This window comes from Lissotriton vulgaris, chromosome 4_1 (genome assembly GCF_964263255.1).
Source record: "Lissotriton vulgaris chromosome 4_1, aLisVul1.2, whole genome shotgun sequence".
Taxonomy (NCBI): Eukaryota; Metazoa; Chordata; class Amphibia; order Caudata; family Salamandridae; genus Lissotriton; species Lissotriton vulgaris.
In genome coordinates, this window is record NC_141691.1 from 1,209,789,588 (window position 1) to 1,209,803,108 (window position 13,521).

At 45.7% G+C, this 13,521-nt stretch overlaps 1 protein-coding gene across 1 annotated transcript in view; it reads right to left on the reverse strand.

Annotated features, from left to right (window-relative positions):
- Positions 1–13,521, reverse strand: part of NFX1 (nuclear transcription factor, X-box binding 1) — an 892,403-nt gene that overhangs the window by 188,408 nt on the left and 690,474 nt on the right. Inside the window, exons 16-17 of the mRNA XM_086965422.1 lie at positions 10,587–10,817; positions 1,737–1,810 (exon numbers count right to left, since the gene is read on the reverse strand). Coding sequence (XP_086821548.1) covers positions 1,737–1,810; positions 10,587–10,817 — 305 coding nt within the window. The remainder of the gene's footprint in view (positions 1–1,736; positions 1,811–10,586; positions 10,818–13,521) is intronic.

Genomic DNA, 13,521 nt, shown 5'->3' on the forward strand with positions numbered 1-13,521 from the left:
AAGTCTTCATGGAGGCAGGATCAGGCCACCTCAATAGCCGAAATCTGAAGGCTATTCCTATAGAACGGAGCCAGCCATTAGATTGGATTTAACTACTAATTGGACTGAGTCAGTACATGCTACACCATCATGGCTGCATATCAACTGCCTACAAAGTAAAAAGGACTAAGCATATTCACCAATTGGGTTAACAAATATACCTTGAAATCTAATTTCATGTCCTTTTAGACCTGGGTAGTCAAGGCTAAGTGGCCTCATCTGGAGAATGCCACAGGGCAACCCTCTCATCTGTGTCATAAGAAACATTTAGGTTTATACTTTATCAAGATGCAAGCTACACACTGGGTGAAGCAGCAGGACGTCTCCTGCACTGCATACTGAAAGTCAGCCCTTTCAAGCTTATAATCTATCACAATGCACCCTCTAGGACCATTATACAAATAGCTGGAGGACAGCCTTTTCCCAAAGCCTCCAACTGTATATCCCAGCTCTCAACTATATCAGCATTGTTTCCTCCATAGTATGCATGTTAATGGCACACACTACACCACATCTACTGTGGGATGCACTCTCTCTCTAGTACAAATGGACCACAAGAGAGCCAGTAACAGGCTTACACAGACTAGTTCTCTCAAGTTAATTTGTGACAGATCAAACCAACACAAGAAATCAGACATAAGGGCGAAGGGGGAAAGTGCCAAAGTAAAAACAGGTTGTACATCTGATTGTCTGACCTTCTTTAGTCATGCCTTGAACAGACATGAACTAACTGATGCAAAAATACCCTCAGTGAAACAATGGTTACCCATTCGGAGACAGAGAAAGCCAAATGTGATGGTGAGGACAAACTAAGAAAGGGGCTATACCCACCCAAAGTGCCTTCCCAGATTGAGAAGTAACCACACTGATGTAGGGACTGTGACACAGAAGAGGAATGAGGTTGTAAAGTGTATGAGGTGGGTGTAGTGAAAACCTCCGTTTACCACTTTTTCCATAGTTGCATTTCAAGAATGCACTCTATTCTAAGGTTCTTCATTGGAACTGAGTTTTCTGCTACATGTACATAAACAGGACATTTGTATAATGTGCAACTGGAAGGGGAGGCACTACAAGTAGCTGTATGGCGCACCTTCACTAACTGAGACAGAGGAGGCCTGTGTAAAATACAAACAAAATGATCCGGGAGCATCCAGCTCTAAAAGGTTAAGCCATGTGAATTTAGGAGAGGTTTTTAAAAGGTTCCAGAACATTATGCACTTCACTCCAGGTTTGCTCCAACCATCTATATATTTTAAAAACAACTGTATAGGTGATCCTTTCCTTTCAGCACTCAGTGAAAAATTCAGAAATATTCTCTCTGAAGAGCTCCGGGTTGAATTTCAAACCAAGAGGCTTTGAAAAGGCAACGCTATTCAACACTTTAGAATATGCTTAAATCAGGGAACTCTTTCCCTCGCTGAGTTTTGTGGCTTGTCACTAATCTTTGACCTACCTATACATACTGACAAATCCATCTGATTTGAGACTGACTATTGGGATGTGCCCAGGACAATCTCAGTAACCTTAGGAGTAACAATAAACCCTCCTAAACACCACCAAGGTAATCTAAGTTAAAAATATCAAAGCACTACATGGATAAGCATATCATGGCTACCTATGAGGGCAACATGTTCACAAAACCCTGGCAAATTACAAAGAGGGCAACTGTTATAGGGGAAAAACAACACAACACAAACCTTTGATAAGCACAAGATGCCTCTGAGCAAATCATATTCTCCTTGCGACGATCACATTCACAATGCAGCTCTACCTGTTTTAAAAAGACAAAACATCTGAAATTAAAACATTTCCTTTCTCTGTTAAGCACCCACATTTACACAGAGGAGACACAACACAACTATTTACATACAAATGTTTAATCCGGTACAAGATTTTAAAAAATACAAACAAATGAGCCATGGTCAAATGAGAAGGAAGTATGTTGTGGTTCCTGTTCCAGCTCTACTGAACACAGTCTCCCAGTAGTTTTGAGGGCCAAGAGTGGCATTGTCAGATGTTTGAGAGTTCACTGACTTACTACCTTGTAGCTTGAAAAGAAATCACAGCAACACACAAACACTTTCAAAACCTCAAGGTAACAAGGAGGAAAGGGAGACAGAGGCAGCACTCTTATAGTGTTCTTTGTTGCCCCACGCCTCACTGTCATTCACTCCGGGGGATTGGAGCCAGGTTGTTCGGGAGCTGGTGTCTGACAGACAAGGCAAACAAGCACCTATGAGTGTGGCCGCATGCACAGCATGCCAGGACTCGCAGTGCTCTTTGAACTGCTCCTGATGGCGGAATTGCCTGAGCAGCCGACAGCCCCAGATCCCAGATGCAGACTGCCGAAATACCGAAGTTAGCATCATGGAGTACCAGATCAAGAAGTTGGGAAATTCAGCTGGTGTGAGCCCACAGCCTGAGAACCTTGAGGAACAAAGAAGCTGGCTCCAAGCTCTCCGACAAAACAAATTGGAAGCGTGAGTGCAGCAGAAGTAGCTGGGTGCACTCATGCTCTACGACAAAACCACTGCAGCTCACCTATAGCTGGATGACTTTCCTGCCTCAGTTCACACTAGTGGGAAATCATGCAGTTTGACTCTCTGGGTCTAGGGCAAGCAGCAAACTGTGTTTCGGCATGGGTTCTGGTGCCAAGGAAAAAAATGGTAGTGAAATTGATCCAGAGCCCTGAACAAATCCAGAGGGTACAGCTGACACTGAGGGTGGATCCACGGGCAAAAGGTCATTTGGGAGCTTCTCGGCTCCTTGGGGCCTGCATGCCTGTCGGAGGGAGGCAGTAACATGCAAAAAAAGAGGCAGTATGGCTTTGCGGAACTCCTGAATTTGCTCTAGTGTTGTTGATGGTCATGGAAATTATGCTGCAGAAAACAAGGGCTCACAGGCAATCGCTCCCCACGCTGCTGCACGGCTCTGCCTGCATTGTTTTTGCCTAATCTTGTATTTTTCCCCTGTGCGTAACTTGCTTTCTTGCACAGACTTGTTTTTCCTCTGTGCCTGTACTTGCTTTCTTGCCCCGCCCGTTTTTCCCACCGCTGCGTCCCTGCCACCCTCTCCCAGCTGCTCCTCCCTCCAACATCCCCTCATATGGAGGCCGCGCGCCGATGGTGCGCGTGTAAAGCAAGCCCGTCTGCGCCCGTCCGCGCCTGGACCGCGGCCAGCGCCTGGACCTCGCATACGCCACAACGCCACTACGATGCCAGAACCCTCCACGCACTTAACACCGGACAATCACACACCTGCTTCATGGCCGCCCGAAGCGCACCCACTGAGCTTTCACCTGCCGGAACTGCAGCTTCTTAAGCATCCGCCCCACCATGCTGCCGACCAGGAAAGAACCCAACCACCTCGGATGCTTCCTTCTCAACATCCGCTCCGCCCACAAGCATGCCGTTGAATTCTGGGACCTACTCGACTCAACCTTCCCAGACGTCGCCTTCCTGTTGGAGAGGTGGCCCTACCTCACCTCAGCACTCAACATAGCCATAGCCATCCTGGAAGGCTACAAGGTCACCCACAGGGACCGCACCAACAGAGCAGGAGGAGGAATTGCTATCGTCCACAGGAACAATCTCAGAGTCTCGACCAACAGACGACACCCTCAGCACCGCCGAACACTTGCACTTCCAGATCCACACCGACCCAAACACCACCCTCATCTACAGACCCCCCGGACCCCGACCACAGTTCAGCAACTCCATCGCCGACTTAGTCAGCACACACGCCCTTGCCTCCATGGACTACATCTTCCTCTGGGATCCGAACTTCCACCTCGAGAACAACCAAACCAACTCCACCACCCTCATTGACAACCTAGCCAACCTCGTACTCAGACAACTCGTCACAACACCCACCCACTCTGCCGGTCACACGCTTGACCCCATCTTCTCTGCAAGCCCCCACGTATCCTTCAACCACACCACCGAACACCACTGGACCGACCACTGATGCATCCACTTCACCTTCAAGAAACCCACCACGCACCACCGCACCCAACAGATGCCTCGCCACTGCTGGAGCAAAGTCACCGAAGACCAGCTAACCACCACCCTCGCCCAGAGCCCACCCACCGACCCCGGCACCGCCGCCCGCAACCTCAGACACTGGACCAACGACTGTGCCAACCCACTCGCCCCGATCAAGAAACCCTCCAACAGTCACACCAACAAGAAAGCCAGCTGGTTCACTGAAGACCTCCGGGCCTCCAAGCAAACCTGCAGAAAGCTGGAGAAGATCTGGATCCGTGAACGAACACCGGACAGCCACGCAGCCCACGAGAGCGCCATCCCCAGACACCATTACCTCATCAGATCCGCCAAAAGGGCCTCCTTCTAAAACCGCCGAGACAAAAACGCGCACAACAGCAAAGAGCTCTCCAACACCAACAACGTGCCACCCTCGCAAGACCTGTGCGACTCGCTGGCCATCTTCTTCTACCGCAAGATCGCAGACATCCACAACAGCTTCAACGCCACGACCGTCCGACAACCACTGAGACCTCTGCCCCCACGACCACCATCCGCACCAACCGCCTGCTCTCCTGACCCAACATCAACGACAACACCATCCACTCCAGATCTCCGTCAGACCCATGCCCACACCACATCTTTAACAAAGCCAGCACATCCATCGCACCCTATCTCCGGAAAGTCATAAACACCTCCTTTGAGACAGCAACCTTCCCGGAGAGCTGGAAGCACGCCGAGATCAAGAAAGCCATCAACAAACAACTGACCCGCTACCTCGAGGAGAACAACATCCTGGGCCCTTCCCAGTCCGGGTTCCACAGCAAGCACAGCACGGAGACTGCCCTTATCGCCGCCACCAATGACATCAAGTCCCTGCTGGACAACGGAGAAACGGCGGCCCTCATCCTCCTGGACCTGTCAACACGGTCTGCCACCACACACTACGAACAAGCCTCCTCAACGCCGGGATCCAAGAGAAGGCCCTGGAATGGACCACCTTCTTCCTCTCCGGCGGAACACAGAGCGTTCGCCTTTCCCCTTCCGTTCCGAAGCCACCGAGATCATCTGCAGCGTACCAAGGGCTCATCCATCAGCCCAACTCTGTTTAACATCTACATGGCACCGCTCGCCCACGTCGCCCGTCGGCACGACCTCAACATTATCTCCTACGCCAATGACACCCAGCTGATCCTCTCCCTCACCAAGGATCCACACACCGCCAAAACCAACCTTCAAGAAAGGAATGAAGGCCGCCGCTGAATGGATGAGGAACAGCCGACTGAAGCTGAACTCTGACAAGACGGAGGTCCTCATCCTCAGACCCACCCCTTCGGCCTGGGACGACTCCTGGTGGCCGACCGCACTAGGAACCGCTCCAACACCCACCAACCACGCACGCAACCTAGAGGTCATCGTCGACTCCACCCTCTCCATGACTAAACAGGCCAACGCCGTCTCCTCCTCCTGCTTCAACACCCTCCGCATGCTCCGCAGGATCTACAAGTGGATCCCCACTGAAACAAGAAGAATGGTCACCCAAGCCCTCGTCGGCAGCAGGTTGGACTACGGGAATGCCCTCTACGCAGGAGCCTCAGCCAAACTCCTGAGACAGCAACAATGCATCCAGAACACCTCTGCACGCCTGATCCTAGACATCCCTCGCCGCAGCCACATCACACCCCACCCCACCTGAGAGACCTGCAATCGCTCCCGGTCAACAAGAGGATAACCTTCGAGCTCCTCACCCACGCACACAAGGCACTCCACAACACCGGACCAAAGTACCTCAACAGACGACTCAGCTTCTACACCCCCAGCCGCCAGCTCCGCTCTGTCGACCTCGCCACAGTACCCGCTTCCGAAGAGCGACCTCCAGCGGCAGATCGTTCTCCCACCTCGCCGCCAAGACCTGGAACACCCTCCCCATTCACCTACGGGAGACCCAAGACCTGCTGACCATCAGAAAACTCCTCAAGACCTGGCTTTTCGAGCAGTAGCAGCATTCCCCACCCCAGCACTTTGTGTTAACTCTGAAGTAGAGCGAATTCACAGGCGCAACTTGGAGGCATGATGACGCCCTTGCGCCATCTAAGGACACAGAGTGGCAGGAAGAGGCTAAGTCCAGCTTGCACTTCTTACGCTTCTTTTTAGAACCTACCGTTAGAAGCAATTACGCCCTCATTACTGCCCCACCTGGTCTATGTTAACAAACCATTCCACCGTTTCCTTTTAACTAGATTTCGTCTAAATTTGATACACTTTCTGTTGGGCACTTATGCCAGGTGGGAAACTCCTGATAATGCAAGTCCATGTGATTGTGATCATTTCTCATCTCAGGACACTCTACATTTTATCATGTTTTGCAATCATTATGCACAAATTAGGAAAAAATACCTCCTACAGATTCTTCGAGAGGCTGGCTTTTTACAGGTCAGACCAGCACTCTTATTTTTGCAATTGTTGCATAATGTTCGAATAACTTTTCATGTAGCAAATTTTTTAGTAGCAGGAGTTCGCATAAACAAAAGGCGTAACAAAGGAAGACAAGGACAAATCCTAAATGAAATATTTTAGTAAACTCCGCTGTTAAGATTAGGTGAAATCATTATTCTGTTTGATTAGTTTACATTGTTGTATTATTTTGTGCATATACATTAACCTTTTTGAACTCATGAAATATGCTGACTTGATATATGATATATTTTGTACAGATTTTATTATTGTCACACTTTATTGTCTTTTTTATATATTTGTATCCTGTGTCTTTTTGTGATTTTTCAAAAAATCGAATAAAAGTGATTAACTGACTGAGCTTGCACTTCTTACGCTTCTTTTTAGATTTAATAGAGAATTCAAAAGGTGAGGAACCTGTGATTAGAAGTCTATCAGAAAGGGGGTACAAATCAGAACTCAACTCTTATAAGTTATTGTAGTCGAGTTATGTAGTCACAATGCCGCTGCCAAAGCCAGCAGCCGAGGTGAAAGGCAGGTCAAATCACAGAGCAAAATCAAATCAGCGGTTTATAGCAAGGAAAACTGAACTTTAGTTTTATCTTCTTCTTAACCTTCAGGCTTACAAGGAGAAACAGAGAGGACAGGTTTACTTTTTTGCACTCATTACATAGTTAAAGAAAAGCTAGAATTTTTCTGCAATATCCTACACATCCAGAGCAACTAAAGCTTTAATTTCTTTGTTTTAAACGGACTTGTATTGAACTCTTTCTAATATCTGTCTGCAACACACATCTATAAGGTTTTGATGTGTTTAATTTTGCACTAGTTATTTTATTTTTATTATTCATGTTTGCAAACATGCTGGCTCTTTCATATGAAAGAGTTACGCACAAACGTTTTAAGTGATTTGTGGGAAAGGTGATGGTGTGGCCAAGTATTATATGGGATAAAGTACACCCTGGTGTACATGATAAGGATATTGCAAGTCACCTCTGAGTTCAATAGTCTTCAGTCTCATTCCTCTATATGGTTATGGAACTCCTTGGTCACTTGCAATATCCTTATAATGTACAGCATGGGGTAATTTAACCCATATATATAATATACACCAGCATCCTCAAAAAACGAGTCAAACAAGGTTCTCCCAGGTATAACCTAGTTGGGTTTTGTACCTGATAGCGGATGTAGCAGCAAAATAAAATGAATTCAGCAACTTATAGTTAAGGCACATTGTTGTTCCAAATTGACGTCGAGAAAGTATTTGCGCATGTACATAGGACTATCTCAACGCAAAATTAACAGCTTTTAGATTAGGACTCAAATTTAGGGAATGGGAAAACTAACACTACAGAAATCCGTCAGTTTCCAGGGTACCAGGAAAGGTTGTTTCCACGCTCCTCCTCAAACCCCGTTTGCTCCATCTATAGAATCACTGATGGAGAGAATTTGCAGAACCCTAAGTGTAAGCAGCATAAAAATGGGTGAAGCATCTCACAAATTAGCTTAGTAAATGAATGACCTCAATGTCACATGGATAGAATCAGGCAAATCATGGCCAGCACTCATAGAAGAATCCACCAGATAAAGATTGGCTACTGGGTTAAAGATCAACCTTGCAAAGTCCTAAATTCAGAAAATGTCTAACCCAGCAGCTCAGAAGAGGATCTGCAAGTCAGGTATTAATTTTGATGGACAGAAAGCACCATACCTTATTTAGGATCTCTGCTGGCGCCCATACTGCAGTGGATGATGCATGTGAACTGCAATCTACTCTTGCAGTCTATTCAACTAGAGCTGCAGTCATGGAACAGGAGGGTGTTCTCTCCTGTAGCAGAAGTATTGTAGTGGTCAAGATATTATTTTTGTTACAAACCCTGTTGCAAGTACCTCAAGAGATGCTACATAAGCTAAAGCATATGATAGATAATTTTGTAGGGTCAGGGAAAAAATGTTGACTTCCTAGAAATAAAGGGGTCCCAGGGAGGATGTTGTGGGCCTAGCTGATACTGAACGTTATTATCAAGTGGTGTCACTCAATACATGGTTGAGTGGGTGTGACTGGATTCAGAGAAACACTGGTGCTTCATGAACAGATGATAGTTGTAACACAAGGGGAGCAGTTCTGTGATCAAAGAAACAGATGCTCAGTTTTGTACTCCACCCCACCTATTTGCTAACCTGGCTCCTAGAGATTAAGTGGTAGATGAGCAGCACCTTACAACGTTCCATTCAACCCTCAAGCCCATTCTAGAAAAAACAGACGTCAACAGATCACTTGGGACAAATTGTTCGCTTAGCGGCAAGCAAAAGTGTGCAACAGAATCAATGACCTCTCTGATAAGGAGGTGACACGGTCGTTCGAGTGTGTTAAAAGCAACTACGCTCCATTAGTTACAGAGAACTACCATGAATGGTGAGCCTGATTCCAACAAAGTTTGACCAATGGGTCATAACCAAAGAAAGGCACAAATTTCTGTCAGAGTTGTACAAATTACTGATACACAGAAAGCAAAGGTAAAAACACACAAGGCAAAGGGGATGAGAACTAGAAATAGGATTAGCCCCCTTGAAGATGGAATGGGTAAAAAATATATACAAGAACCGCTAACCAGTGCTTTAAATGGGCCGGTACTCACCGGTACTGAGTACCGGCACTTCTAAATTTTCTGCCTTTGAGTACCGGAACTTTTTCTTGTCTCAAAGAGAGTACCGGTACTCATGGGGCAGCAAGCCAACTCCGTGCAATTTGGCTTAAAAAGAAAGAAGCGTGACACAGCTCAAGAGTCGGTCCGTTTTCGTGAAGCACCTGAGTGCTAATCTTTTACAATCTGCTAACTGAGCAACGCCCATATGTATTCAATCAGAGCAGACAGGGCGTGGAGACAATTGCACTGTAGGTGTGCATGAAGGGCCTGCTAAGAGGCACATCTCCTAACTCAAAACTAAAAGTAAGCTTCCTGCTGGCATAGCAGAGTAAGGTAGCACTTGATTAGAGCCAGATCAAGGAGAAAGGTGGCGATGATGACGCTGTAGCACAGCTATGGGGTGGGAGATGGTGGGAGGGGAAGGGTCGGGGAATCAAGCTGTTGTAATGTGGACATCAGAATATATGACCCAAAAACACATGATACCCTGTCTGTGTATGTCCCTATGTATGTTCTTCTTGTATGCGTGTTGTCTGCAGTGTGCATATCTGCAGCCCAATTACACCTCAAACAAATTAAATGTGTGCCTCTGGCCATGTCCCTTAGCACTGCCCGTAGCCCAGCCCATGTAGCCCCACCCGACCTAGCCCACCCCCTTATTCACATCTCAGGTGAGTACCTGCACTTATTTTTTCCATTTAAAGCACGGCTGCTAACACAGCAAAATCGGCAAGCAAAAACTGACATACATAACCCCGTACTGGTATCAAACACAGCTTAGCTTTGGCAATAAGACAATCACACATCTCACAAATGCTCCAGGGATGTGAGGAGAGGGGTATTCTAACACACTTACTAATACTTTATCCCAGTCTTCAAACCTATTTTACATTACATCTTGACACTATAGACGTGATGTTCTAAATGAACACCCCAATGCTCCTGACATTTGTCTCTCTAGGCATGGCAAACAATCGTTCCCCCTGCACTTGCACTCTGGCAGACAGTTGTTTCTTGAGCTATGTGCAGCAAAGGAGGCAATAACAATAATAATGACGCTCCGGGGAAAGGTCATTCTGCAAGATTATAGGGAGTGACTTTATAAGATATAGGAAGGATTGGACATGGTAAAAATCACCTATAGACTCAAGGAGGCCACAAGATTTTGAGACAGGCTGCTTCTCAATCCTGAGGTTTTTCTCATTGGAATTTAGGGAATACGCATACCAGTGCTATCTCAGGGTTCTCAGAAAGCCGGCGGGATAGAATAAAGGGAAGGCAAAGTGACAGCTGGTGGGTAATTGGGCTGATGATATACAGTTAAGATGGAGAAATGAATAGGGAAAGTAAGTTGGAGGTTTATGATAGTGAGATTCGAGGGAGGACTGTTGACCCTGTTAGCCTCTTATTTTATGCAATAATACTAACAGGGTAAATCATAAAAGGTAGATGAAATCTTTACCTTTGCAATGCAGGATGTTGTAGGGCAGGGAAGTGATGGATGGCATGGAGCCATACACGGATGACTACAGTCTGGTCTTGCGATGGTGCAGGGCTGTTTGCAGTCCTCTTCAATGAGGCACTCTCCTTTATGGCAAATCCTTTTGCACTTGTGCATGCCACAATTTAAAATCTGATTGCAGTGAAGGCCACAAGAGATGTCAGTCAAGTGACAAGGAATATTACTGCGCAGCTGAAAATGAGAAAATTCAAATTAAACATTTATAATGAGCTTTATGCTTTGGAAGGAAATCGGTACATTTTAGATTTCAGCACACTAAAGGATTAGAAAATATACAGGAAATCAAATATATATATCTCATCATCATTAATATGCATACATAGCTTTAAAAGCATTAAGGTTAAGCAAGTACTCTTAAAAGTTGCAAATTGCCAAATAACACAATTAGACTGTCCATGTCAACACAACGTGTCTATTCGGTCACCACAAGCTTCTTTGTCTGCACAGAAGAAGTTTCAAAAACAAAACACATTGTTTTCCAAGTACTTATAATTAAACAAATAATGCCTTTTAACATGCACCAACATATGAGCAATTTCCAATGAATAGCTCTGCTTTGTGGTTGGGCAAATGTACCATCAGTCGTATGTAGAGAAGGAAGTCTTAATTCAAATCCCAACACATTTGCTTTTGACATGACTGCAAGTGAAAACTGTTACAAAGATCCACTATCCAGGGCAGGCTTAGGGAGGAATATGGAAAAATTACATTGGTGGTCAATCTGTCAGCTTTAGACCGTAGGCTCACTCATCAGCAAACTAAATGAGAGCATCCACCACCATGGTGTTGAGAAAGAAAGTGGTCTGAACTGATCATCTTTAAATAAATAAAATCTTCTGACCCATGTAACACATGTAGATAGATCCTGGCTACCCTTATTCCCCAGCACCTGTCTTCATTGATGCAACTTAGTAATATGATAAATTAGGTCAGATTGCATCTTTGTCCCATCTCCTCCGATTTCAGTGGAGTTTACCAAAGGAAGAACAACTGGATTACAGAGGATGCTGAGGGAAAATGAGGCTTCAAGCTAATATATTGAAAATTATTTGCTGATGAAACTGTATTATTTCTGTATAATGGATACAAACTTACAGAAGAAATGTGGAGTTGTTGATATATTCACTGAACAAAATATTCCAACTCTGACGTGACTTTGCAAAGACAAGGTTGCCGCCTTATGCACAGAGTACTTAGCATAGCTACACTGTGGAATTAAAGTGTCCCTTATTTGAAAACACTGATTAATGTCGGAAACATTATAACTTGAGACACTTAAAACCATAGTAGAAGCAAGAAATATTCATCAGCATAGTTGTATCAATGCTTGGACTTAAAACTTGTCTAACAATGCCTTGTTGTTGAAGTTAAATGAGGTTTTCAGCAAAAGAAGGAAAGCTAAAGGTCTTCCTTTAGTGGGAAATAACCTTGGATATAAATGTAGGGTGGGTATGAAAGATCATATCACGGCACGGAATACATTTGTTCTTTGGTCATTCAGTTACTCTTAGTTCTTCTACTTTTTATCCATTGTCAACCTGTGCTGTGTGTATCCATCAGCAGATCAAAGAATAGAAAAAATTGCTTTTATAGCAGTTGTACAACACAGCTTTGCACCAGTACCAAGTAAGCACACAAACATGAGAGATAGTTCATCCATATTGCTGTGCATATACCCACCCCAGTTAGCTTGAAATTTTAAAAAGAGAACTGATTGAGGTGGGTTGTCGGACTATGACTGAGGTGAGGCAACAAAATGGTTATGCCAATGGGAAAAAGCCTAACAACATGTCATTGAGACACCATTAGGATAACTTTATTGTAATGTTGTGTCCCAGCTCTTTATTATTTTTAATCTTTTGTAGATTCAACAGTAAATAAGATCATGGAAGAGATGAGGAAACATGACTTATTAGTAGCATAGGCCTAGGCAAGCAACCTGCAAAGCTTTATGCCCAAGCAACTTGAAACACAGAGCACGCGGTGTTCCCCATTTTCTGGGGATACCCTCTGAATTAGAGGAACCTAATGAAGCATACGGAAATGATCATACAGTCTAACATCAGCACACTCTCTAGGAACCGGGATCTCTGTCGTTCCACGAAGCCTAACTGGAGATGAGAGGAGCAAGTGCATCTAAGGGAGTTCAACCAAAGGCCCCCAAAACGGAGTCATTGACTTTATGGAAGAGCTTCCAATCATGACAGGTTGGAGAGCCACCCCATGTGTGTATATCGTGGTACCCAAGTTACCTATCCCAGGGAAGGTGGGTGCATAGGTTTGAAGTGGCGTCCAAAACCGCCGTCAAACCCAATGGAGGACTTCAGGAAAGTGCTGATGCTGGAAGAGGAGAAAGTGTGCAGAGGAATCCAAATGTGGATTCTTGATGCAGGGTACCTGAAAGCAGAGGGGACAGAGTCTGGGTCACTGGGAGTGACCAGGGGCTTGGTGGACGAATGCCCACCGAAGTTGGATGCTTCAGGATAGATATTGAAGACCTTGACTCTGCAGCTGTAGGGACGAGGTGACGCTGAGGATGACCAGGAGCAAGATTCGAGCTTTCCCACGAAGGATGTCGAGAGCTGAGAGGTCGGTGTCCGAAAGGAGCACCAACAAACCTTAGCAAAAGCAACCCACGCATGAAGTCAAGAAAGTGTACAGTTCAGTCCAGCAAGACTCACCACAAGCAGGGCAGTCAGGGTAAGCCCCAAGGAATCAGAGGAGCCCAAGGAAATCAAAGGTGAACTTCAAATGGACCCACATGCCAACGGCACCTGGGTCGCCATAGGACCTTGAGCAGCTCACTAAAAGAGGCAGGTTACAATGCAAACAATGCGGTGTGGCCGAAGATTCTGGCCACAGGAGGTGCTCGGGG